General features: G+C 37.5%; 1 protein-coding gene across 11 annotated transcripts in view; it reads left to right on the top strand.

Annotated features, from left to right (window-relative positions):
* The first annotated feature begins 2,544 nt into the window (after window positions 1-2,544).
* SRRT (serrate, RNA effector molecule) overlaps window positions 2,545-27,656 on the top strand; it is a 39,163-nt gene continuing 14,051 nt past the window's right edge. For 8 of the 11 annotated variants that reach the window (XM_044000991.1, XM_044000995.1, XM_044000997.1 and 5 more), the window contains exons 1-3: window positions 2,545-2,606; window positions 8,020-8,170; window positions 26,970-27,098. In XM_044000991.1, the coding sequence (XP_043856926.1) occupies window positions 2,549-2,606; window positions 8,020-8,170; window positions 26,970-27,098 (338 nt within the window). In that variant the 5' untranslated portion in view covers window positions 2,545-2,548. Of the gene's footprint in view, window positions 2,607-6,303; window positions 6,597-8,019; window positions 8,171-26,969; window positions 27,099-27,656 lie in introns of those variants that run through there. The other 3 variants (XM_044001000.1, XM_044001001.1, XM_044001002.1) reach the window with 3 other exon arrangements.

A 27,656-nucleotide genomic window follows, 5' to 3' on the forward strand; every position in this document is an offset into this window, starting at 1 on the left:
GGAGTTGCTGTACAAGTTGGTCCTTTAGATTTTTCCTTGCATGATTTAAGTCCTGGAGACAATGCATATATTAAGAATTTTCAGTGGACCAGTGGGACCCAGCCTGCTTGGGAGGGACCTTTTCAGGTATTATTGACAATTCCTACTGCTATTAAAATTGGAGAAAAAGAATCTTGGATTCATTCTTCCCATGTGAAGCCTGCACCATTTATAGGTAAAGTAATTTTAGATAAAACTCAACCAGCTGCCAAAGAGCAAAGAAACTGAACAGAGCCCAGAGGCAATAAACAGTTCCAATTTGAAAGCATTATCACTCAATTGCAAACCCTGGGACTCAAACTCTGTAAGGTATCAGGAGATGGAAATTGTCTTTTCAGAGCCCTTGGAGAAGGTCAATCGAGAAACCTTATTAAACATAGGCAATAAACTGCTAATTCTATGCTCAGTCATAAAGAAGACTTTGGGTCTTTTATGAAAAAAGATATTCCCTTTGAAGAATATGTTGCTGAATTGATAAAAGCTGGTACATTGACTGGGAATGAAGCCATTGTAGCCTTTGCCAAACATAACCAACTGAATGTAATCATTCACCAGTTGAATAGATCTCTATGGAAAATTTGTGGCACAAAGCCAATGCTAAAGAACTCCATATTTTTTACTATAACAGTCATTATGACAGTATTAGAAGAATCAATGATGATTCAGAAACACCTGCCACTTTGGAATGCAGAGAATTGGGGAACCAGTTTAAGAAATGTGGTGTACCCCAAATTCTAGCAATATAAGCTCTTACCTTAAACAAGTTTTTCCTTGTACAGGTGAAGAACTTTTCCATCAAGAGCACATGACTCTAACTTCTAGAAAGGGTTATTGAACCTTACTGCTTGATTTATAAGGCAATTAATGAACATATTGAGTCTCACTGATGTTTTATTTCCTTTTGATAAATTGTTTATCACTTCAAGTATCTGTTATTGCCATTGTACTAGATAGAGAATTCATGGATAAGATGATGTGGTTTACTTGCTTAATGAAGATTCTGTAATAATGTTTAATATTATCAGCCATTTACATTCATTTATCATTTGTATGTCATTGTGACTATGTATACTCTGGGTATGGTTTGGGATTATTGCACATATTACAAGCATGTTCTAAGTTATGCAGCATAACATGCATTTTTACCATCATATTGTCTTTGATGAAATTAATATGCGATTTATGAATTATGGAAACTTACCATTTCAGAGACTAATTGCTCTTACCCTGAGCTTGACGGAGATGGTTCAACTCCATGATGCAGGCCCTGGAGAGAATATATGTCCAACAGGAAAAGAGACAGGTACATGTAAGATGCCCTGATGGAGGCTGAGAGGACAGCCAAATACATTCAGGAAGTCCATAGTTTGCTTTTGATAGCAGCTATGTAGAGCACAATTGCTGGACATATTCCAGTTTCTTCCTCTCTCATTCCAAAAATGGCCTGGTGTCATGTTAGCCCTAACACATGAACCTGGTTTAACTTAACTTAGCTTTTTCATTCAGTCTGGTGGTGTGGTCAGAATCCATCCACCTGAGGCCTAGCACAATTACTGGATGTCTATGGAACCATGAGATGTGGTATGGTAACCTTCCCATAACATTTTCAGGTGTCATCACAGACACATTACCAAATTTGGCCCTGATACAGACATATGGTAGTAAAAAAGTTTTATTGATGCCATAAATGCCTCAACTCTGTATTGCATATGGGTATAAGTATCCTCCAAAGGGGGGGATTGCAATATGCTGTATGTATCAAGTTTAAATTTGTTCTATATGAGTTATATTTTGAAGAACTCTCACTTTTTAATTTGATCATTGACACTGGTATACTAAAGATTAGTGGAAATCCAGCAGTTCGATAGCTAAAGAAGTAAAAATATCCAGAGACAACCAGAATCCAGAATCCGGACCATAATCCAGTCCCCCTGATGGCATCTTAACACTCAACGAAGACAAGATTTCAAGGATTTTAAATGAACATTTTTGTTTTTTCCTTCTGTTACTATAGACACTATCTGTAATATGTATTTTCCCTTCCCTATATTGTTTTTAGTATATTGTTTGTTAGCATAGGTTATGATCTGTTATTTTTTATTTATTGTTTATTATTTCATCAAGGAAACACCCTGTGTTCCTTGATGAAACAACGGGGGGAATGTAAAGAATTAATTGTGATTTGAGGTTTCTATGACCCCATCTTTTGGCTAAAATTAGAAGCCCTGGTGCATGCCCTGTCGGGGACTTAGGCACTGTGCCTCCGCACTGTCACAGTGCTCCACCCACCTGGCGAAGACGCCTATGTGGGCCGGCCAAATTATAATGATGGGAAGCTGAGTGAGGGCAGTCAGGTGACCTTTGGCATGCAACGTGGGAGGCTGGCCATTCTACAAGCCAATTAGCTTGGGGCTGTGTGCATGTGACCACCCTGTTTCCCGTGAGAGAGGGGTTTGTTAGGAAGGAGAAGGGAGGAGATTCACCATTCTGGTGTGTAAGAGGGAGAGAGATGGGGCACAGCCGTTTTTCTCTTTGGGAACAGCTGAGTCAGTTTGGTGTGATTCCAGGTAGTATTATTTTCCTTCCTCCAGTCCCTTTTTCCCTTGTCCCTAGTTCTACTAATCTTGTGTTTTAAATTCGTTCTTATTAATAAACCCTGTTTTGTGGTGTGGTTTTTCTTTTTTGAAAGAGGCTGCTAATCTCCTTCCTTACCCCAATATTACAGCAAGCCGCCTAGAACTCCCCAATTAAAATTTGGCCATTAAAGATTTCAAGCAAAGGATATGCTGGGTGATAGCTTTTCTCTACTTACCTTTGACTCTAGGAAATTTCCTGTTTGCCATTCAAAGTCTATCCTTCACTTCCTTACCCTGTTCTCTATTTCTCTATGTCTCATTGTCTCAATCTCTCTCTTTCTCTCCTGATTCTCTCTCCAATAATTTTCTTACCCAGTTAGGATTATCTTCCAGGGGACTACCAAGATTACCTGGCTTTAAGGAGAATGATATTAAAGAAATTGTTATCATTAAAGATAACATTGGGGAAACTAGGTAGTACAGTGGATAGAGTACTAGGTCTGGAGTCAGGAAGACTCATCTTTGTAAGTTCAAATCTGGTCTCATACCCTTATTGAATGTGTGACCCCAGGCAAGTTACTTAACACCATTTGCCTTTTTCCTTATCTGTAAAATGAGCTGGTGAAGAAATAGTAAACTACTCCAGTATCTGCCATGAAAACCCCAAATGGAGTCACAAATAGCTGTATATGACTGAAAATGATAGTCATTAACATTTAACAGTGATAACTGTGAGACTATAAACCACAAATTATAAAGTTAAAAATCCAGTTTTTTACCCGAGATTCATGAACACATTTAAAAAAATATTTTTATTATTATTTCAATATAACTGGTTTCCTTTGTAATTCTACATTTTTCATTTTAAGCATTTAAAAAACATTATTCTGAGGAGTCTATAGGTTTCATTAGACTTCCAAGGGGTTCCATGGCACAAAAAAAGGTTTTGAGGGGAAAATTTGTATCTCTGTACAAATATTAACAAAAATAGTGATGATGAAAAATAAAGTGATTTTTAAATACTTGAACAAATTATAACTCCTAGCTTTATGCCAAAGAGCAATTATTTTCTTTTTAAAAGACTTTAAAAATTCATAAATCATTAGTTAATTTTTAAAGAGAGGAAAATCAAATAAACTGTACCCTCATAAGGTTTGGTATGTAGTCTCATTATTTTTTTTTTTAAGGGAGGCAATTGGGGTTAAGTGACTTGCCTAGGGTCACACAGCTAGTAAGTGTTAAGTGTCTGAGGCCAGATTTGAACTCAGGTACTCCTGACTCCAGGGCCGGTGCTCTATCCACTGTGCCACCTAGCTGCCCCTCATTATTTTTTTTAAAGTAATAAACATTTTTATTTATAGTTTTGAGTTCCAATTTTTATCTCTCCTCCCCCCTTCCTGAGGCAGCAAGCAATCAGATATGGTTTATACATGTACAATTACGTAAAACATTACCATATTAGTAATTTTGCATAAGAAAACTTGAATAAAATAAAAAATGAAAGAAAGTGAAAAGTAGCACACTTCAGTTTGTGTTCCATCAATAACAGTTCTTTCTTTGGAAGTAGATAGTTTATTTCATCAGTAGTCCTTTGGGATTGTCTTGGATCACTGTATTGTTGAGAATAGTTGTCATTCACAGTTCTTTATCAAACAATATTGCTGTCTCTGTACACAAGGTTCTCTTGGTTCTGGTCATTTTACTATACATCAGTTCACAAAAGTTTTTCCAGGGATTTCTGAAATCATCCTGCTTGTCATTTCTTATAACACCGTAATATTCCATCACCATCATATACCACAATTTGTTTAGCCTTTCCCCAGTTGATGGGCATTCCTTTGATCTCCAATTCTTGGCTGCCACAAAAAGAGCTGCTAGAAATATTTTTGTACAAATAGGTCTTTTTCTCTTTTGGGGGATATTGTTGGGATATAAACCTAGCAGTGGTGTTGCTGGATCACAGGGTATGTACAGTTCTATATCCCTTTGGGCAAATCCCTCTATAGAATAGTTGGATCTTTTCACAACTCCACCAACAGTGGATTAGTCTCCCAACTTTCCCACATCCCCTCCAACATCCAATATTTCCCATTTTTGTTACATTTGCCCTTCTGGGGGGGTTATATTCTATATGAAAACTGCCTGTTCATATCTTTGACCATTTATTAATTGGGGAATAACTTGTATTTTTATAAATTTGACTGAGTGCTCTATATAATTGAGAAATGAGGCCTTTCTCAGAGATATTTGTTTCAAAACTTCTTTCCCAGTTTTCTGCTTCCCTTGTAATCTTGGTTACATTAGTTGTTTGTGCAAAAACTTCAATTTTATATAATCAAAATGATCTGTTTTACTCTCTATGTCTTCTTTGGTCCTACTTTCTTCCTCTGCCCAAAAATCTAACAGATAAACGATTCCATACTCTCTCTTTTTTTTTTTTTTAGTGAGGCAATTGGGGCTAAGTGACTTGCCCAGGATCACACAGCTAGTAAGTGTTAAGTGTCTGAGGCCGGATTTGAACTCAGGTCCTCCCGAATCCAGGGCCGGTGCTCTATCCACTGTGCCACCTAGCCACCCCTTCCATACTCTCTTAATATGCTTATGGTATCATCCTTTATGTGTAAATTATGTCCCCATTTTGACCTTATTTTAGTATATGGTGTGAGATGTTGGCCTGTACCTCATTTCACTTTTTTTTCCCCCCAGAAATGAAGTTTGGGGGCAGCTAGGTAGCGCAGTGGATAAAGCACTGGCCCTGGATTCGGGAGGACCTGAGTTCAAATCCAGCCTCAGACACTTGACACTTACTAGCTGTGTGACCCTGGGCAAGTCACTTAACCCTCATTGCCCCACCCCCAAAAAAAGAAGAAAAAAAAGAAATGAAGTTTTATTTCCCTTTAAGAAAGCTGCCAGCTTACACAAGATAAATAGTACTTTCTTATGTCACCTTTGAGACAGTTCCCGGTCCGAGAGTTTTTACAAATTAGCAGAGGCTGATTGGCTAGCTTGCTTGCATTCTACCCTTCCCTTCTTTCCCCTACTCAATTCACTTTTACGAGACCATTGGCAGTCGTTGGTCCTTTCTCCATGAGATATTTGTAAAATCATTGTCCTAGTGCGTTGCCGTTGTTCAGTTGTGTATGATGACTTCGTGAATCTATTTGGAGTTTTCATCGCAAAGATACTTTTTACAGATGAGGAAACTGAGGCAAACAGGATTAAGTGATTTGCCCAGGAACACACAGTGTCTGAAGCCGTATTTGAACTCATGAAGATGAGTCTTCCTGATTCCATTCCCAAGTGCTCTATGCACTGCACCACCCACATACTCTGCTTGGCTTCCAATAAGCAATTTAATACGTATTTGCTCCTTCCTCTCTTCCCCTCAATTAGACTGTGTTGTTTCTCATCTCTGATTTCCAAAAAGCTTAGCACCGGGTGTCGTATATTAGGTATCTCAGGAATAGTGGGTGAATAGAACTGAACACGGAACTAAAAGTAAGAAAACTACCTGCCCCAACTTCCCTTTCGGTGCTTCCAGTCTCTCCAAGCACTTCCGCTTCCGTCCATCCGGGAATTCTTCCCGCCAGGCCCCCGAGAGAGTATGAAGCAGAACTTGGCCCAAGAGCGGCGCAGGCGCAGGCGCAGGCGCCGACGCCGACGTCGACGCCGACGCTAACGCCACAGTCGCTCCCAGCAGACATTGCAGAAGGAACGGCGCGCGCGGACTAGGCAGTGAGCTGTTTTCGTCACCTCTTAGTTCTGACCCTCCAGCCCTCCCCACCCTCCAGTCCCTAGTTGCCCCGTACCCCACCACAGGTCAGTTCACACAGACCCACTCCTTGGATTCTGCTTCCCCGACCCCAACTCCCTCAGCAGTAAAAGGGATAAAAGACTCGACGCGGCTGCCATTAAACCAATCCGTCTTTGGTTGCCTTGAGAGTAAAGGCAGAGACTGGCTTGGCCTGAGGCGGGCCTGAGGTGAGGAAGGACTGGGTTTCCGAGGCGGTTCCTGCGTTGGGTAGAGCGTTTCCGTCCCTTGCTTGCCGCCCTCTACCCCCACCCACGTTGGGCCTCAGTTTCCTTTGCTGCCGGAACCTAGCTTTTAGTGTCCTTTACAGGGCCCATTTCCACCCCCCACCCCCGTCTCCTTCCTGGGCACTCTTTGAACAAACTTTAGATGCGGTTTTAAAAATCTTTTTTATGTTGGCCGCTCAGAGGTGGGGGAAGTATGTCCCGGATGAGGTTCTGAGAGCACAACTTGGGTGGGTTGGGATGGGCGGGGAGCACACTTGCGTGTCGTCTTTGTATTAGTTTGAAGGCCAAAGAGTTTAAAGCTTGGAAGATGTGGAGAGGGTAACTGAAAGACCTCTGAGTGGGGCTCAAGAGCTAGTTTGGATTGTTGAGGTGATGGGGCCTTAGTTATGGACAACATTGTAAAGTGAGCAGAACACTGGATTTAAAGTTGAAAGACCTGAATTCTGGTTGTGTGTCTGCCATGATAAGGAATGATTTGGCTTTAGACTCATCTGTAAAAAAGGATTGAACTAGATAATCTCCAAGGTCCTTTTATCATTGGGTCCCTTTTAGCTCTAAATCTATGATTAAAAATAGATTTTATTAGGGTTGAAGCCTATGTCCTTTATCTCTGGGTCCCTTTCAGCGCTAAATCTAAGATAAAATCTATGATTTTACCAGGATGGGGCTGGGGTGGGTTTGGGAGGGAAGGCTAGGACTATCTAGGGACTAATGTGGTACATTGAAAACAGTACTAGACCAAAATTCTGAAAGCTTGGTTCCTTCTTTTTTAGCCATTCTTTACCAAGATAAGCGAACTTTAAAGGCTACATAAAGTCATTTATTTTATTTTTGTTTTGATGAGGGAAGTAAGGGTGTCTTGGTAGAAGGGCCTTGGCAGGTTTTCTTGAACATGTAGGAGAATATTAGAAAAGAATAGAAACATAAGGGACTCTCCTGATGGGGGGAGGGAAAGGGAGGAGAAATTGTCCTTTTAGATAAGATGACCAGAGGTGAAGCAACTTAAGGGTTGCATAGGGGAGCCACTAGTAGCACCCTTGTTGGGGAGGTATGTAAGGTTGACATAGGTAGGTGGTGTAAGGGGGCGGAGCGAGATTCATTCTTCCCTTCTGTACCCTGTTCTCCCTAGTGGCAAAATGAATGGCTTTTCAGTGGAGAGAGCACTTGGCCTGCATTGAGGAATAAAGTTCAAATCTGGGTTCACACACTTAATAATTGTGTAATCCTATTATAATATCATCTACCTCTAAGGGTTGTTGTGAGGATCAATTGAGATCATATTTGTAAAGTACATAACATAGCACCTGTTACATAGGAGCTATATAAATGCTTATTTCCTACTCTTTTTTTTTCTTCTAACTACCAGGTGCTTCTGGTCACTTTCCAGCCTCTACTATGGGTGACAGTGATGATGAGTATGACCGCAGGCGAAGGGACAAGTTCCGAAGAGAACGAAGTGATTATGATCGTTCAAGGGAGAGAGATGAGAGACGGAGGGGGGATGACTGGAATGATCGGTAAGATAATTGTATTCTTTTATTTTCTTTTTTTGTGTGTGGGGCAGTGAGGGTTAAGTGACTTGCTCAAGGTCACACAGCTAGTAAGTGTCAAGTGTCTGAGTCCGGATTTGAACTCAGGTCCTCCTGAATCCAGGGCGGGTGCTTTATCCACTGCGCCACCTAGCTGCCCCTAGATTTTTAAAAATATGTTTAATAAATTAGTGTTTTCTGAGGGACTTTCTGAAGTTTTAATATTCTTTTGTGTATTTTTTCTGGTTTATTGATTTTCTTTCTTTTGGAGGACTTCCCTGCCACTTCCCATTAAAGTTTCCCCAGCCCTTTCTTGTAACATCTCTGAAAATGTATGTTCAAGGCCAAACTTTTAGCTTATTGCTGGTTCTCAGAAATCATGATTGGTTACTGTAATGATCAAAAGTCTAAAAACTTTTATTGTTTTCCTTTACAATGTTATCATTGTTCACCTGGTTCTGTTTACTTCCCTCTCCATCTGTTCATACAAGCCTTTCTGAGGTTTTTTGAATTTTCATATTCATAATTTCTTACTATATGATAAGATTCCATTATGTAGATACACTGCAGTTCTTTCATTTCTCAGTTGATGTTTTTAGTTGTTTTCTACCACAAAAAAGTAATCTTATGGTTTTTACATTTGGCCATTTTTCTGCTTGTATGATTAGGTATGATTTGGGTAAAAGGGTATACACATTTAATGACTTGAGGGCATAATTCTAAATTATTCTACAGAACAGTTGGACAGATTAATAAATCCAATAACATCCCTCCAGGACACAATAGTATAGCCCTTTTAACATTTGTCATTTTTGTCTTGTCATCTTTGTTGATATGATGGATATGTGGTGAAAAATCAGTTTCAATTTGTAGTGCTCTTATTAGTGATTTAGAGCATTCTTTAAAATGTCACCCTCCCTCCCCCCCAATACTGTGCTAAGATCAGGGTCATCCCCGTGTTTTAGATCTGAGTACATCTCACAACTGAGTCAGGAGGAAGCCTTGGGGATTCTCAGCATCACATGTATGTTACCACTTGAGGTAGAAAGAACACTGAATCTAAGGTCTGAACTCAGCTTTATGATTTGGGTCAAATTTCTTGTCTTTTGGGCCTCAGTTTCCTAATCTGTAAAATGAGTATAATGACCACTAATCTTTATATTGTACTTTACTACATTGTCTCATCTTAGGTTTATAATATTCCCTCCAGTGATGGTACCAAAGGTATTATCTTCATTTTATGAATGAGGAAACTGGGTCTTACTCAAGTTCCCAAAGTCAGTGAGTAGCAAAAATGAAATTTGAACCTAGATCTTCCCCAGGTTCAGACCCAGGATTCTGTTGCTCAGTCATTCAGTTGTGTCAGACTCTTCCTGACCCTTTTGGGGTTTCTTTGGCAAAGATGTGGTTTGCCATTTCCTTCTCTAGGGCATTAAGGCAAACAGTGGTTAAGTGACTTTTCCAGGGTCACACAGCTGGTGAGTGTCTGAGGCTAGATTTGAACTCAGGTTTTCTTGGCTTCAGGCCCAGTGCTCTTGTCTACTGCCTCCAAGGATTCTAAATGGTAATGTAGCCATGAAGATGAAATATAGTTAGTAGAAACTAAAATGCATTATACACATAAGGATTGAATTTTTTTAAGTCTAAAAATTTTTTTGTTTGTTTTTTATTCATGGAAAACACACCTACATTTGGGGGGGTCATGTTTTATACCAATGTGTTATTCAGTGTACACAATGTATTTTTGCCTATTTAGGGATTCACATATGGGGTCAAAACTTATTAAAAGATCACCACCACCACTAATGATAAAGCTTCTCCAGGGTTCCACAGCTTACAAATTGAGAACCTGTACTTGATGCTATGGTGCATCTGCAGGGTTTTAGAATAGAATTTTTAATTTGGGCACTAGCTGATCACTAATTCAATTATGATTTTTATTGGCTTTTTATTTTGCAATAAGATAGTATTTAATTTTTTCAGTTACATGTAAAGGCAATTTTTAACATCCATTAAAAAAATGTTCAGTTCCAAATTTATTTGTCTCCTTCCCCTCTCCCTTCTTTAAAACATTAAGCAATTTGATATAGGTTATATGTGTGCACCATGTAAAACATTCCCACGTTAGTAATGTTGTGAAAGAAGAAACAGATGAAAAGGGAAAAAAAACCTTGGAGATAATAAAGTAAAAAAAAATTGTATGCTTTGATCTGCATCGAGACTTTATCACTTCTTTCTTTGGATGTGGATAACATTTTCCATCATGGGTCCTTTGGAACTGTTTTGGATCATTGGATTGCTGAGAAGAGCTGTCATTCATAGTTGATTTTCCTACAGTGCTGCTGTTACTGTGTACAGTGTTCTCCTGGTTCTGCTCATTTCACTTTGTCAGTTCCTTTAAACTTTTACAGGTTTTTCTGAAATTCTCCTGCTCATTATTTCTCATAACACAGTTTTATTCCATAACATTCATATACCACAACTTGTTCAGTCATTCCCCAGTTGATGGGTATCCCCTCACTTTCCAATTCTTTACCACCGCAAAAAAAGAACAGCTCTAAATATTTTTGTACATGTAGATCCCTTTCCCCCCTTTTATGATCAAGGGGTATGCACAGTTTTATAGCTCTATGGGCATAGTTTCAAATTGCTCTACAGAATGGTTGGATCAGTTCACAACTTCACCAACAATGCATTAGTATTGTTATTCTCCTACATCTTCAACTTTATCATTTTCTGTCAAATTAGCCAATCTGATAGGTGTGAGGTGGTACTTCACAGTTGTTTTAATTTTCATTTTTCTAATCAATAATTATTTAGAGCATTTTTTCACATGACTAGATAGCTTTGATTTCTTCATCTGAACACTACCTGTTCATATCCTTTGACCATTTCTCCATTGGGGAAGACTTGTAGTTTTATAAATTTAATTTAATTTCTCTCTATATTTGGGAAATTATCAGAGATGCTTGCTATAAAAATTGTTTGCCAGCTTTCTGCTTTTCTTCTAATCTTGGTAGCATTGGTTCTATTTGTTCAAAACATTTTTCACTTACTATAATCAAAATGATTAATCTTACTTTTTCTGATGCTCTCTGTCTCTTGTTTGGTCATAAATTCTTCTCCATAGATCTGACAGATAAATTATTCCTTGCTCTCCTAATTTGCTTATTGTATCACCTTTTATATCTAAATCATGTACTCATTTTGACCATATCTTGGTTTATGGTATAAGATGTTGATCTATACCTGGTTTCTGCCATACTATTTTCTAGTTCCCCCAGCAGTTTTTATCAGTTTTTGTTCTAAAAGCTGGGTTCTTTGTTTATCAAACAGTAGATTATGTTCGTCATTTACTATTTTGTAATGTGTACCTAATCTGTTCCACTGATCCACCACTCTATTTCTTAGCCAGTACCTGTCGAAAATTTTCACTGGGTGGGAGTGAATGAGACAGAACTCAAATGGGAACAGTTCAATAACAGGCTTTAATCATAACAGTAGAAGGCATAAAGACAGCCCTTGAACCTATGCACTACATTGTAACTCAGTAGCAGGCTGTGAAGCAGGCCAGGCAGGCAAGCTTTCCAAGCTCTTTCTCACACACCTTATATACCCCCAAAACCGCAAACACAGCATGCTAAAAAACAAGAAAGCAAAAAAATCATTTTCATGGGAATGCGGATGTTTTTCTCGTTCCCAGGCTTAGCTGTCCATGTTTACCTAGTCTTTGTTTTGGGAACGCACATTAGCAGAGGTTCTCCTGTGATAGGTTGTTCCAAGTACTGCTTGATGAGCTGGGTAAAGGGGTAGGGGAACTTAACCCATGGAATTCCGATTACTGGACTGAGTCCAGGGTGTTCTCTACATCTCCCCCTTTTGTTTCTTTAAGGAAACGGCGGGCTGCTGAACTGGATTTCCATTAATCCTTAGTATTATCAATGATCAAATTAAACAGTGAGAGTTCTTCAAAATATAACTCATGTAAACTTGATATATGCAGCATATTACAAGTACCAGATAGTTTTGATACATTATATAGAGTTTTAGATTTAGTACAGCTAGGCCACCTTCTTTTGCATTTCCCCCCCCATTAATTCCCTTGATATTCTTGACCTTTTGTTCTTCCAGATGAATTTTATCATTTTTTCTAACTCTATAAAATAGGTTTTTGGATAGTTTGATTGGTATGGCACTGAATAAATAAATTTTTTGTTATTTTGGCTTGGGCAATTGATATTTTTCCAGTTGTTTGGATCTGACTTCATTTGTGTGAAAAATGTTTTGTAATTGTGCTCTTATCATTCCTGAGTTTGTCTTGGGAGGTAAACTTCAAATATTTTATATTGCTTATGGTGATTTTAAATGGAACTTCTCTTTCTATTGCTTGCTACTACACTTCGTTTGTACTATATAGAAATGCCAGTGATTTATGTGGGCTTATTTTATATCCTCTAACTTTGCTAAAGTTAATTATTTCAAGTAGTTTTTTCTTTAAATTCTTTAGCTGACTCTCTAGGACTCTTAAGTAGACCATCATATCATCTGCAGAGTGATAGTTTTGTTTTCTCATTGCCTGTTCTAATTCTTTCTTATTGCTATAGCTAACATTTCTAGTACAATATTGAATAATAGTGGTGATAATGGGCATCCTTGCTTTAGCCCTGATCTTACTGGGAAGTATTGGAAGTATTTTAGCTTATCCCCATTACAAATAGTGGTTTTAGATACTTTTTATCATTTTAAGGAAAGTTCCATTGATTTCTCTGCTTTCTCTAGTGTTTTTAATAGGAATGGGTGCTGTATTTTGTCAAAAAAAAAATTTTGCCTCTATTGAGATAATTTCTATTGGATTTATTATTGATATGGTCAGTTATGCTGATGGCTTTCCTAATATTGAGTGAGTCCTGCATCCCTAATATAAATCCCGCCTGGTCATAGTCCATGATCTTGTTGATAAATTATTGTAATCACTTTTCTAATTTTTTATTTAAAAATTTGCATCAATATTCATTAGGGAAATTGGTTTCTAATTTTCTTACTCTGTTTTGGCTCTTCTTGGTTTGGGTATCAGTATCATGTTTGTGTCACGAAAGGAATTTGGTAGTACTCCATCTATTTTTCCAAATAGTTTTTATAGTATTAGAATTAATTGTTCTTTAAATGTTTGGGGGGCAGCTAGGTGGCTCAGTGAATAAAGCACCGGCCCTGGATTCAGGAGGACCTGAGTTCAAACCTAGCCTTAGACACTTGACACTTACTAGCTGCGTGACTCTGGGCAAGTCACTTAACCCTCATTGCCCCGTTAAAAATAAAAAAACAAAACAAAACAAAAAATAAATGTTTGGTAGAATCCACTTGTGAATACTTGTTCAATTTCTTTTTCTAATATGGGATCATTTAAGTATTTTATTTCCTCTTCTGTTAATCTGGGTAATTTTGGGTTTTTTGGTAAATATTCATCCATATAATTTAGATGGTCAGATTTATTGGGCAAAATAGCTTCTATTTATTGCTTTAATTTTCTCTTCATTGGTATGAATTTATTACCCTTTCCATTTTTGATACTGGTATTTTGGTTTTCTTTTTTTTGTGAGGCAATTGGGGTTAAGTGACTTGCCTAGGGTCACACAGCTAGTAAGTGCCAGGTGTCTGAGGTCGGATTTGAACTCAGGTCCTCCTGAATCCAGGGCTGGTGCTCTATCAACTGTGTCACCTAGCTGCCCCATTTTCTTTTTTAAAATCAGATTAACCAGTGGTTTATCTGTTGTTGGTTTTTTGTTTATTTTCAAACAACCAGTTCTTAGTTTTATTTATTAGTTCACTGGTTTTCTTTCAATTTTATTAATCTCTCCTTTGATTTTTCAGGATTTCCAATTTGGTGTTTAATTGGGAATTTTTAATTTGTTCTTTTTTTAGTTTTTTTAGTTGCCTGCCCAGGTCATTGATTTTTCTTTCTTTGTTTTGTTGATGTAATTGTTTAGAGCTATAAGAATTCCCCTAAGTACTGCTTTGGCTGCATCCCATAAATTTTGGTATGTTGTCTCATTGTCATTCTCTTTGATGGAATTATTGATTGTTTCTATGATTTGTTCTTTGATCCACTCCTCCTTTAGGATTCGATTATTTAATTTCCAATTAATTTTTCATCTGTCTTTCCATCGCCTTTTAACTATAATTTGTATTTCATCATGATCTGAAAAGGATGCCTTTAATATTTTTGCCTTTATGCACTTAAATAAAAGGTTTTTATGTCCTAATACAAGGTCAATTTTTGTGTTGGTGCTATATACCACTGAGAAAAAGCTATATTTCCTTTCTATCCCCATTCAATTTTCTCCAGAGGTCTATCATATCTAACTTTTCTAAAATTCTGTTCACCTTCTTAAATTATTTCTTGTTTATTTTGTGGTTAGATTTGTTTAGGAGGAAGGGGAAAGTTGAGGTCCTCTACTAGCATAGTTTTACTGTCTATTTTCTACTGTAACTAACTCATTTAATATCTCCTTTAGAAATTTGGATGCTATACCATTTGTTTCATATATGTTTAGTATTGATATTACTTCATTGTCTGTGTTACCTTTTAGCCAGATGTAGTTTCCTTGTTTCTTTTAATTAGATCTATTTTTGCTTTGTCAGAAATCATGATTGCTAACCCTGCTTTTTAAAAAATTTCAGCTGAAGCATATCTTCTGTTCTAGCCTTTTACCTTTACTCTGTGTGTCACTGCTTCAAATGTATTTCTTGTAAAAAACCCCATATTTATGCTGTTTCCATTTTATGTGTAAGTTCATCCCATTCACATTCACAGTTATGATTACCAACTGTGTATTTCTCTCCATCCTATTTTTCCTGTTTATACTTTTTTTCCTCTCTCCTTTTACCTTGTCCTTTCCCACCAGTGTTTTGCTTCTGCCTACTGTCTCCCTCAATCTGCTCTTCTCTTCTATCAGCCCCCTTCCTCCCTCCTCTTCTACTTCCCCTTAGGGTAAGATAGATTTCTGTACCCAACTAAGTATGTATGCTTGAGCCAAATCCAATAAAAGTAAGGTTCAAACAATGCTCATTCCCCCTACCTTCTTTTCCTTCTACTGTAATATAGCTTTCATGCCTCTTCATGTGATGTAATTTACCTAATTCTGCCTCCCCATTCCGCCCTTCTCCCAGTGTAATCCTCTCACACCTTAATTTAAAAAAACTCATCACATCAAAGTCAGCACCCTCTATCTATGTAATACAGTTCTTCTAAGTGTTAAAAGTGTCATCTTCCCATATATGGATATATACAGTTGAATTTTATTGAGTAATTTATAGGGTCCCCCCCATTTACCTTTTTATGCTTAGCTTGAATCTTGCATTTGAAAATTGAATTTTCTGTATAGCTCTGGCTTTTCATCAGGAATGTTTCAAAGTCCCGTATTTCATTGAATGTCCAGTTTTCCCCCCGAAGGATTATGCTCAATTTAGCCAAGTAGTTGATGCCTGGTTGTAATCCAAGCTCCTTTGCCTTCTGGAATATCATATTCCAAGACCTCCTCTGTAATCCTGACTGTGCCTCCTTGATACTTGAATTGTTTCTTTCTGGCTGCTTGCAGCATTTTCTCTTTGACCTGAGAGTTCTGGAATTTGGTTATAATATTCCTGGGAGTTTTCATTTTGTGATCTCTTTCAGGAGGTAATTGGTGGATTCTTTCAGTTACTATTTTATCCTCTGGTTCTAGGACATTAGAGAAGTCTGTCTTTCTTTCCTTTTCTTTCCTTTCCTTTCTTTCCTCTCCTATCCCTCTCCCTCTCCCTCTCCTCTTTCTTGGCAGTGAGGGTTAAGTGACTTGCCCAGGGTCACACAGCTAATAAGTGTCAAGTGTCTAAGGCTGGATTTAAACTCAGGTCTTCCTGAATCCAGGGCTGGTGCTTTATCTACTGCACCACCTAGCTGCCCCATGAGAGCAGTTTTTCTTGATTATTTCTTTGTTTTGGGGGCAGGGTGGGATAAATTTTAAAATTTATTTTAAACTTAAATACAAAATGAGAGAGAGAGGGAAAAAAAACATTGTCATATACATAGCAGAACATAAGAGGATTCAATATAAAACAATACATGTCCTTTGTTCTTGAAGAGGACTATGACAGATGTCATGACTTGGAATGAATTGGATTTAAGTGAGGAAGGATTGTGCAAAGTCACCAGTTCCACTCTGTCCTCCAGAGGCATCTGGGTCCAGTGGCAAGATATATTATCAGGATAACTGGAGATGGCCCCAGATGTTTAAGGCAGTTGGGATTAAATGACTTGCCCAGTCACACAGCTAGTAAGTGTCTGAGGTCATATTTAAACTCAGGTCTTCCCAACTTCAGGGCCAGCGCACCACGTGGCTGCTCGATAAATAGTACACATTGTTTTCAAAGCTGCCCAGCTTTGCTTCTTTCTGGGTTTTCTTTTGTTCTTTCCTATGTACTTTTTACTTTATTAACCTTTTCCCAAGAAGGCTGCAATTAAATGTGGATACATACACACAGATATCTATAAATATATACATACACATATATGGATGGCCATACTATGCTTATTTCTACTTGTCATGTTTCTCTGAAGGTGGATAGCATCTTCCTTCATAATTCCAAGTCTTTCCTTGTTTTTGTAAGTCAGCCAGCTCATCATTTCCTACACTACAGTGATATTCCAACCCAGTCACATCCTATCTAAGAGATTGTCTATGAAAGTCTCCCCCCCCCCCCAGTTTTCTGCATTCCTTCTATTAATTCTTGGCTATATAGGTTTTACTTATACAAGAAAATTTTAATTAAAAATAATAAATTACCCATCTTGTACTGCAATGATGCTCTCACCTTATAACAAAGTTTAAGGTCTGATACTACTGAACCTACTTCCTTTACATCTTTTCCCCCCTGGTTTCTTTGAAGTTCTTGACCATATGTTCTTCCAAATGAACTTTGTTATTTTTTTCTAATTCAGTAAGATACTATTTTTTTTTTTTAGTAATTTAATTGGCATGACATTACATAGATGAGTTAATTAGATAAAATTTTTCGGTTTAAAAAAATTTTATATATATATGCACACATACCTGGGAACAATAAATATTACTTCAATTATTTAGATCTGACTTTATTTGTATAAAAAGTATTTTATGTTTATGTTCATATACTTCCTGTGTCTGTTTTGGCAGGTATACTTTCAGGCATTTTATACTGTCTAGTTATTTTAAATGGTCTAAAACTATTGAATAATGTTGATTACATGTAGTATGGTTTCCCTGTTTTCTCTTTTGATTAAATCTAATATAGCCTTAATTTTGAGATCATGATTAATACCCTTGCTTTTTTCCCCTGCTCTTTTTACATAATAAATTCTACTCCTGCCCTTTATTTTATCTTTGTGTATATCCTATTTTTCCTCACTATCCTCCTCACTCTATTCCTATGCTTCCTCTGCTTTACTTCTACCTGTTACTTTGCCCTCCTATTCTTTAACCTACCCACCCTTCCAAGAGTCCCTCCCTTATCCTCTCCCTCCACCCTATCCCCTTGCCCTCTTAATTCTTTCTGAATTTAGAAGACATATGCTTTTATATATATATATAGTTCCCTCTTTAACCCATTCCAATGAGAGTAAGTTTCCAGCACTACCTGCTCTCCCTCCTAACTAGCTTCTTTTCTATCAATTTTTCCTTCTATGCCTCATTTGTATGAGATAATTACTTCTTTTTATCTCTCCCATCACAGGTTTTTTTTGAATCATACCATCTTACTCAGCTCAGCCCAAGCATTTTTTTTCGAATGACCCAAATAATAGTGACAATCATGAAAAAAAACTGATATTTTCACATAAACAATTTGTCCTTATTGAATCCTTTGTAATTGGTTTTTGATGTTTACTTATATTTCTCCTGGATGCTATATGCCAAATTTTCCCTTAAGTTCTGCTCTTGTTGTCACAAATACCTGAAATTCTTTCAGTTTGTTAAATGTCCACTTTCTTCATTTAGGATTATACTTTGCTCGATAAATTACCCTTTACCTTAATCCCAGCTCTTTTGTTTTATGAAATAGAGTATTCTAAAACCTATTGTCCTTCAACTTAGTAACTGCTGTATCTTGTGTAACCCTTATTTATCCATGATGTTTAAATTGTGCTTTTCTTGTTGCTTCCAATATTTTCTCTTTAACCTGGGAACTTTGAAACTTGGCTGTTATATTCCTTTTTAAAAAATAAAATTATTTTATTATTTTCCAGTTACATGTAGAAATAATTTTCAACATTTGTTTATATAAGATTTCCAATTTCAAATTTATCTCCCTCCCTCCCCTAGACAGCAGACAATCTGATATAGGTTATATATACATAATAACATTAAACATATTTCTGCATTAGTCATGTTATACGAGAAGAATCAGAGCACAAAGGAAAAACCTCAAATCAGAAAACCAACAGCACCAAAACCAAAAGAAATAATGTGGTCCGATCAGCATCCATATTCCACAGTTCCTTTTTTTTCTGGATTTGGAGAGCCTTTTCCATCATGAGTCCTTTGGAACTTTCTTGTTCTGTTGGATTAGTGAGAAGAATCTAGTCTATCACAGTTGATCAACACATAATGTTGATGATATTATGTATAATGTTCTTCTGGTTCTGCTCATCTCATTCATCATCAGTTCATGCAAGTCCTTCCAGGTTTCTCTGAATTCCACCTGCTCATCGTTTCTTACAACACAATAGAATTCCATTACATTCATAAACCATAACTTGTTCAGCCATTCCCCAATTGATGGACATCCCCACAATTTCGAATTCCTTGCCACCACAAAAAGAGCAGCTATAAATATTTTTGTACATGTGGGTCCTTTTCCCTTTTTTATGATCTCTTTGGGAAAAAGACCCAAGAGTGTGTTATGTTCCTGTAAGTTTTCCTCCTGGGATCTGTTTCAGATTATGATCAGTAGATTTTTTTCTATTTCTGCTTTGCCTTGTTCTAGAACTTCAGGGCAGTTTTCCTTGATAATTTCTTTTAATTTTGTATCAAGATACTTTTAAATTGTGGTTTTCAGATAGTCTTGACTATTCCTAGCATATTTTTTCTCAACCTGTTCTCTAAAGTGGTTGTTTTTCTGATGAGATTTTTCACATTCTCTTCTATTTTGTTATTCTTTTGACTTTGTTTTATTATTTCTTAGTGTCTTAGTTTCCCATTATCTTGGTATCATTAGGTTCCCTTTGCCCCATTCTAGTTTGCAAGGGAGTTATTAAGTTTTTGATTCTTTTTACAATTGGCTGATTTTCTTTTCATAATTTTCTTGGATTGCTCTAATTTTTTTTTAAGTTCTTCCAAGACCTTTTTTTGGACTTGGGACCATTTGATGTTTCTCATTGAAAAAGGAGTGGCTTTTTTAGCTCCATTATCTTCCTCTGAATATGATCCCAGGTCCCCAGATCTTCTCTATCCCCATAGTAGTTATTTTTGATTGGGTTCTTTCTCCTTTGTTTATTTTTGTGTTATTTTGGTTCTAGCAGCTATTAGTATAATCAAGTTCTAGACCCTAGGTATGGGGAATCCATAAGTCTCAGCTCCTTACTGTTATTTTCTGAGATCTATCCTGGGGCTCTCCTTTCCACTCCTAAACCATGGCTAGGGCCCCCAGCCACACTGTCTCTCAAATGATCTTGTTCCTTGTGGTCCCTCTGGTGGCTGTAAACTATAGCTGTCCTCTCTGCCCTGGAACTGAAACCAAGGACTGTGATTTTCCTTAAAGTGCCTAGAGCCATCTGGGTCCCCACCTCTCTGCTATTGCACTCACAAGGTGTGTGCTATCCCCTTCTCCCCCACAGCAGCAGCCAGCAGTCGGCCTGGGACATGTCTGGTCAGCACAGCTGTGCTGACAGTGGAAAGTCCTTTAATCCTTCAGCCTTCAGACCCCCCACACTTTCTATGAGATGAAAGTTTCTTAGGCTGAGGCTTCCTCAACCCCTACTACTGCCCCCCGGGGCTTGTTGTTTATTCATTCAGCAGAGTTGGCCTGGAGGTGTTTGCACTTCTTTCTGCTCCCTCAGAGGTTGTCTGGAGAGAACTGCTTTACCCTGACTTTTGTTTGTTTCATTCCTCCGAGGTAATTTTCTGTCTTTCGTGGAGGAAATTTGGAGAACCAAAAGTTTTCTAACCTTCCTCATCTTCCCAGAATCTTCTCTCCAATAATTTCTTGAAAGATCCTGTGCAGGCTCTTTTTTTTTTTTTTTAAGTGAGGCAAGTGGGGTTAAGTGACTTGCCCAGGGTCACACAGCTAGTAAGTGTTAAGTGTCTGAGGCCGGATTTGAACTCAGGTACTTCTGACTCCAGGGCCGGTGCTCTATCCACTGCGCCACCTAGCTGCCCCACAGGCTCTTTTTTTGATCATGGTTTTTAGGTAGCCCAGTAATGCTTAAATTATCTTTCCTGAATCTGTTTTCCAGGTTAGTTGTTTTATCGATGAGATAGTTTACATTTTCTTATTTTTTTATTTTGTTTGATTCTTGCTATCTTGTAGAGTCATTAGCTTCCACTTGCCCAATTCTAATTTTTTTTTTTTTGGTGAGGCAATTGGGGTTAAGTGACTTGCCCAGGGTCACACAGCTAGTAAGTGTTAAGTGTCTGAGGCTGGATTTGAACTCAGGTCCTCCTGACTCCAGGGCCGGTGCTCTATCCACTGCACCACCTAGCTGCCCCTATTCTGATTTTTAAGGAATTATTTTCTTCAGTTAGCTTTTTTACCTCCTTTTCAGTTTCACCAGTTTTACTTTTGAAGGAATTGTTTTTTTTCTGTTTTTTGGTGCTTTTTCTGAGCTGTTGCCCCCCCTTTTTTAAATGTCTTTTTTATCACTCTTGTTTGATAAGAACTAGCTGCATCCTTTAAGTTTTGGTACATTGTCTCATTGCCATTTTCTTTCGTGAAATTTTCTTTTGTTTTAAAATTGTAGTTCTTTGATCTACTAGTTCTCTAGAATTGTTATTTAGTCTCAGTTACTTTTAATTCTTTTCTTGAGGACCTTTTATGGGATAAAATGTTATTGTGATCAGTAAATTATTTAACATTTATACTTTACAATTTTTGGTGAGATCATGAACAGTTTTTGTAAAGATATATTGTACAGCTGAGAAATAAATGTAAATTAATTTTTATTCTCATTTAGTAGGCACTTAGAGAAATGACACCTAATTTTTCTAAAATTCTGTTCAGGTCATTAACATCTTTCCTTTTTATCTTTTGGTTAGATTTTCTGGTCTGAAGGGGGTGGTACATTGCAATTCTTCACTATTGCAGTTGTACTTTCTCCAATTCATTTAACTTTTCCTCTAAGTATTTAGATGCTGTGTTATTTTGTGTGTGTGTGTGTGTGTGTGTGTGTGTGTGTGTGTGTGTGTGTGTGTGTGAGAGAGAGAGAGAGAGAGAGAAGATTGATTATCTATGGTGCTTTTGAGTATAATGCAGTTTCTCCTTTTAACTTGTCTATGTTTACTGTACCCTCATCAGAAATTATGATTTTTTTGCTTCTGCTTTTTTGAATTCAGCTGAAACACCATGGATTTTGCTCTGGCCCATAATTTTAACACTGTATGAATGCTTCAAGTGTGTTTCTTGTAATCAAAATGTTGCTGGATTCTGTTTTCTAATTCATTCTGCTTTCATTATTCTCAACCATTTATGGCTGAGTTCATCTCATTCACAGTTGTTAATTGTGTATTTCCTTCCATCCTAACTAGTCCCTTATACTTTTCCTTTTCTTTGTTTCCTCTATTTTTTTTTTAGAGGAAGAGGGTGGTGAAAGATAATTGAGTGTGTTTAGCATCAGCTTTGGGGTTTGGTACAATTTTCTTCTACTCTCTAGTCCCTCATTCTTTCCCTTATCCAGAACTCAATCACAGGTTCTTAACCTTTCTTTTCTTTTAAACCTCTCTTCTAAATTCACCCTCTTTCATTAGGTCCTGAGCACCCAGTGACTAACCTCTCCCTTAATATGCCCTCCCTTTAAAATTGGAACACTAATGCATTGTTGGTGGAGCTGTGAGCTGATCCAACCATTCTGGAGAGCAATTTGGAATTATGTCCAAAGGGGGATCAAGCTGTGCATACCCTTTGATCCAGCAATACCACTTTTGGGTCTTTTTCCCAAAGAGATCATGGAAAGGGGAGAGGGACCCACATGTACAAAAATATTTATAACTGCTCTTTACATGGTAGCAAGGAATTGGAAGTTGAGGGGGTGCCCATCAATTGGGGAATGGCTGGACAAGTTATGGTATATGAATACAATGGAATACTATTGTGCTGTAGGAAACGATGAGCAGGAGGAGTTCAGAGAAACCTGGAGGGTCTTGCGTGGGCTGATGATGAGTGAGATGAGCAGAACCAGAAAAACATTGTACACAGTATCATCAATATTGTGTGTTGATCTACTGTGATGGACTATATTCTTCTCACCAATGCAATGGTACAGAAGAGTTCCAGGGAACTCATGATAGAAGAGGATCTCCAAATCCAGGGGGTAAAAAAAAAAAGAACTGTGGAGTATAGATGCTGAATGAACCATACCATATTTCTTTTGTTTTTGGTGCTGTTGTTTTTCTATTTTGAGGTTTTTCGTCATTGCTCTGATTTTTTCTCTTATAACATGACTAATGCAGAAATATGTTTAATGTTATTATGTGTGTGTGTGTATATACATATATACATATACATATACATACATATATATAAATAACCTATATCAGATTACCTGCTGTCGAGGGGAGGGAGGGAGGGAGAAAAATCTGAAATTGGAAAGCTTGTAACAGGGAAAAAAATAAAATACTTTATTAATAAAAAAATTTTTTTTTAAATGCCCTCCCTTTTATTATTCCCTCTCCCCTTTCCCTCCTGCTTTCCTGTTTAATTAAATGTATTGTACCTAACTTGTATGGGTAGTCTTTCTTCCTTTGAGCAGTTAAAGTGAGAGCGACGTTCTAGTGTCACATGCTTTCCTCCATCTTTGTTCGTAGACCAGATTATGTAATTTCTTCCACCTTGCTCTCTGGCTTACTAGATTCCTTCTGTGACCTCTGATGATATACATGTATCATCTCCCCATATTAGAATATAAATAGTTTATCCTTGTTTAGTCCCTCATGATTTCTTGCTCATGTTTACTTTTTTGTTTCTATTGAAAATGTTGCAATAACATGTTTTACAGCAAAATGTTTCAAAAAGATGTTTCATTCTTTGTATTTCAAAGTTTCTAATCAGTTTTGATCTTTTTATCAGGACTGGTCAGAAATCATTAAAAGGCCCCCCCCCCCTTTTTTTTAAACCCTGTAGGATTATATTCATTTTTACTCTTGGTCATAAGTTTCTGTCTTTTGCCTTCTGGAGTATCCTATTCCAGCTTCTCCACTTTATGTAATGGAAGCTAAATCTTTGTGTTCCAGACCATAGTTTGTCAGTACTTAAATTCTTTTTTTTTTCTTTGACTTGAAACCTCAGGAATTTGGCTGTAATATTCCTGAGAGTTTTCATTTTGTCAATTCAAGAGGTGATAAATGGATTCTTCCTATTTCCCCTTTGTCTTCTGGTTCTAAAAACATGAGCAGTTTTCTTTTATATTTTCTTAAAGTAAAATGGCTAGACTCTTTTTGGAGTCGTGGATTTCAAGTATTTCAGTGATTCCTAAATTATTTCCTCTTGATCTTTTTTCCTGGTTAATTGTTTTTTGCTATGAAATGCCTTACATTTTCTAAAATTTTTAAGTCTTAACTATGTTTTGATATTTCTTATCTTATGGAGTCTTTGTCCTCTATTTAATTCTTCTTATTTCAGGGCAGCTAGGTACATCAGGCCTAGAGTCAGGAAAACTTAATTAGTTCAAATCTGGCCTCAGACACTTAATAGCTGTGTGACTCTGGATAAGTCACTTTAACTCTTTTTTCCTCAGTTTCCTTATTAATAAAATGAGCCAGAGAAGGAAATGGCAAGCCACTCCAGTATTTTTGCCCAGAAAACCTCAAGAGATCAGGAAGAGTTAGACACGGCTAAAAAACAACTCAGGAACTTCCAGTAGGGTTCTTGGGCATAGCATATGCTGTCTAAGGACCAGCCTTGGGAAGAAGAGAGACTTCTCAATGGAATATTGGCCCAAATTTGGTAATCAGTAAAATATAAAAAGCACAATTAATGATACATTGTGCTGTTTCTTTCATTATTTTTTCCAGTTACATGTAAAGGTAGTTTTCAACATTCATTTTTATAAGATTTAGAGTTCCAAATTTTTCTCCCTCCCTCCCTTTCTCCCCACTCCACAAGACAGCAACCAATCTGATACAGGCATTGTGCTGTTTCTTAAGTCTCAAGTCATATGTGCCTGAAGCAAAGCTAATCAAACCATCCCTACCCTATTTGAAACAGGTAGCAGATGCTTGGAAGTTCTTTCATAGTGTGTCCTCCAGTGTCCTGGAGACATTCTTCCCTTTTATAGGGCTCCTCTCTAACCTGGTGAAGGAAATGGCAAACCACTCCAGTATTTTTGCCAAGAAAACCCCAAAGGGGGTCCTGAAGAATTGGACATGACTGAAATGATTGAACAACAAAATATTTCAGGGAACTTGTTAGTTGGGTAGGGTTTTGTATCTTTTGTGCCAATCTGCCAGTTCTATTTCCAGTTCTTTTTTTCCATAGCTCTCATTTCTTTCCTGGTTTTTTCCCCTCTAGTATTCTTAATTCATTTATTTTTTAAAAAGTCATTAAATTTTCTTCCAGGAATTCTACTTCAATTTGTGCTTGTAGATTTTTGTCTTGGCCTTGCTTGTAGATTTTTTATTTTATTTTACTTTTTGCTGGGCAGTGTGGGTTAAGTGACTTGCCCAGGGTCACAACAGCTAGTAAGTGCCAAGTGTCTGAGGCCCGATTTGAACTCAGGTACTCCTGAATCCAGGGCCGGTGCTTTATCCACTGCGCCACCTAGCCACCCCTATGAATAATCTTTTGTATATGTTTCTATAGGCTCTTTGCTAATATCTTATATATTTTTACATCAATAATTGTTTGTGACATTGGTCTGTGGTTTTCTTTTTTTGCTTTACTACTCCTGATTTGGGTATCAGAAGCTGTTCTCTTTTCCTTTCCTACCCCCTCCCTCAACTCCTTCCCCAGGTCAGTATTATTTTTGTTGCTTTTTTGATTGTAGTGACCTTGTCTATTTAGATGATGCCTAGATCTATAAATCCAGCCCTAGCCCTTTGTCCTGAGCTCCAGCTCTGTAACACTAACTGCCTACTGGACATTTCAAACTAAATGTCCCCATACATAGCTCAAATTCTTTATGTGCCCAAAACAAAACTCATCTTTTTACTTAAACTTGTCCCACTTCTGAATTTCTCGAGTTCTCTCAGGGGCATCACCATCCTTTTAGTCTTTCTCAGAGTTATTATCTTCAACTCTTCACTTTCACTCTACATATCCAATCACTGCTGGTCAAATTGAATTGAAAACCAAAATTTTGGTTTCTATCAGCACAATACCTCTTGAATCTGCCCCTTTCTCTACTCTCCACTCCTTATCATATCTCTGCTTTGCTTTTTGTATTAATCTTCTAATTGGCCTCCCTACTACCTCCATTCTCCCCTGTATTCAGTCCATCATCAGTTCACCTGCCAAAGTGATTTTCTTTGAGCATAGTTCTGACCATATCACTCTCCTGCTTGTTAAATTCCTGTGGCTTTACTCTAAGATCAAATATTAACTTTTTTTGTTCAACTTCTGAAGCCTTTCACACTCTGGACCCAACCTACCTTTTTAGCCTTACTTTTCTTGTACTTCATTTTTGTAGCCAAACTGTTCCACTTTATGTTCTTAAAGACCATCTCCCATCTCCATGACTTTGCAGTGGTTTTCTCCCCAAACCTGAAATTCATTCTACTTACCTTTGCCTCACAAAATCTTTTTTCTTTCAAGTCCCAGCACAAGCATCACATTTTCATGAAGACTTCTTAATCTCTCTCCCACTGCTAAATGCCCTCCTTCCCAACATTACCTTGTATTTTACTTTGGTTTGGGGGGTTTTTTTGTTTGTTTGTTTTTGGAGGGGCAATGGGGGTTAAGTGACTTGCCCAGGGTCACACAGCTAGTAAGTTTCAAGTGTCTGAGGCCGGATTTGAACTCAGGTACTCCTGAATCCAGGTCCAGTGCTTTAACCACTGCACCATCTAGCTGCCCCATTACCTTGTATTTTATATAGAGATAAGGATTCGACCTGTGGTTTCACTGGTATAGGAAACTTCAGGATGAGGAAACAAATTGTATTTCCTCTACAAATACATTTTGGCATCTTTTCTGCAATTTATAGTTTCTGAGAGTTGCCTGCTGTACTGAAAAGACTTGTATTTGTTGGAGTTGGTACTCAAATCCATGTCTTCTGTCTCCCGAGTCCAGCTATATTAGCTAGCATGTATATAATGCAGGTATATTTATGTAATACATTAGATAGTAATTTATATAATAAGTGCTTTATAAATATTATCTTGCTAGCTAAAAGCAATTATCGTCATTTTACAGATGAGGAGACTGCAGCAAACAGGCTTTAAGTGATTTGTGATTTGAACTCAGGTCTTCCTGTTATACCTACTTAAATATTATTTCCCTTAATATAATATAAATTCATACAGGGATGGTCTGTTTCCTTTTTTGTCTTGATATTACTTGCATCTAATGCACTCTTCCTGGTGACTAATAAGTACTTATTGATTAATTAACTTTATTTTTACAACTTTAGAGAGTGGGACCGTGGACGAGATCGGAGGAGCAGGGGCGAATATCGTGACTATGATAGAAATCGGCGTGAACGCTTTTCTCCACCACGTCATGAACTCAGTCCTCCCCAAAAACGAATGAGGCGAGACTGGTAAGAATGCCAGAAATGCTTTGTTTTGCTTTTTCTTGCTTTATTTTTTGTTTTTTTAATTAACATTCATCCATTTTTTCCCTTTCTTCCGCCTCCTTGAAGGGGGGGACGGGACCCTTGTAACAAATATGCAAATCAAAAGAAGTTCCTTAATTGGCCATATCCAAAAATGTGTCTCATTCAGCATCTTTAATCTATTACCTTTCTCAGGAGGTATGGCTAGCATGCTTTATTGGTCCTCTGGGTTCTTGATTGATCATTATATTGATCAGGATTCTTAAGTTCAAAGTTGTCTTCACAATGCTATTGTATAAATTGGGCTCTTAATTCTGTTCACTTTGTACCAGTTTTCATACAGATTTTCCTAGGTTTCTGAAACACTCCCCTTTGTCTTTTTTTTTTTTTTTTTTTAGTGAGGCAAATGGGGTTAAGTGACTTGCCCAGGGTCACACAGCTAGTAAGTGTTAAGTGTCTGAGGCCGGATCTGAACTCAGATACCCCTGACTCCAGGGCCAGTGCTCTATCCGCTGTGCCCCCCAGCTGCCCTCCTTTGTCATT

The sequence above is a fragment of the Dromiciops gliroides genome, chromosome 4, assembly GCF_019393635.1.
Source record: "Dromiciops gliroides isolate mDroGli1 chromosome 4, mDroGli1.pri, whole genome shotgun sequence".
NCBI classification, from domain to species: domain Eukaryota; kingdom Metazoa; phylum Chordata; class Mammalia; order Microbiotheria; family Microbiotheriidae; genus Dromiciops; species Dromiciops gliroides.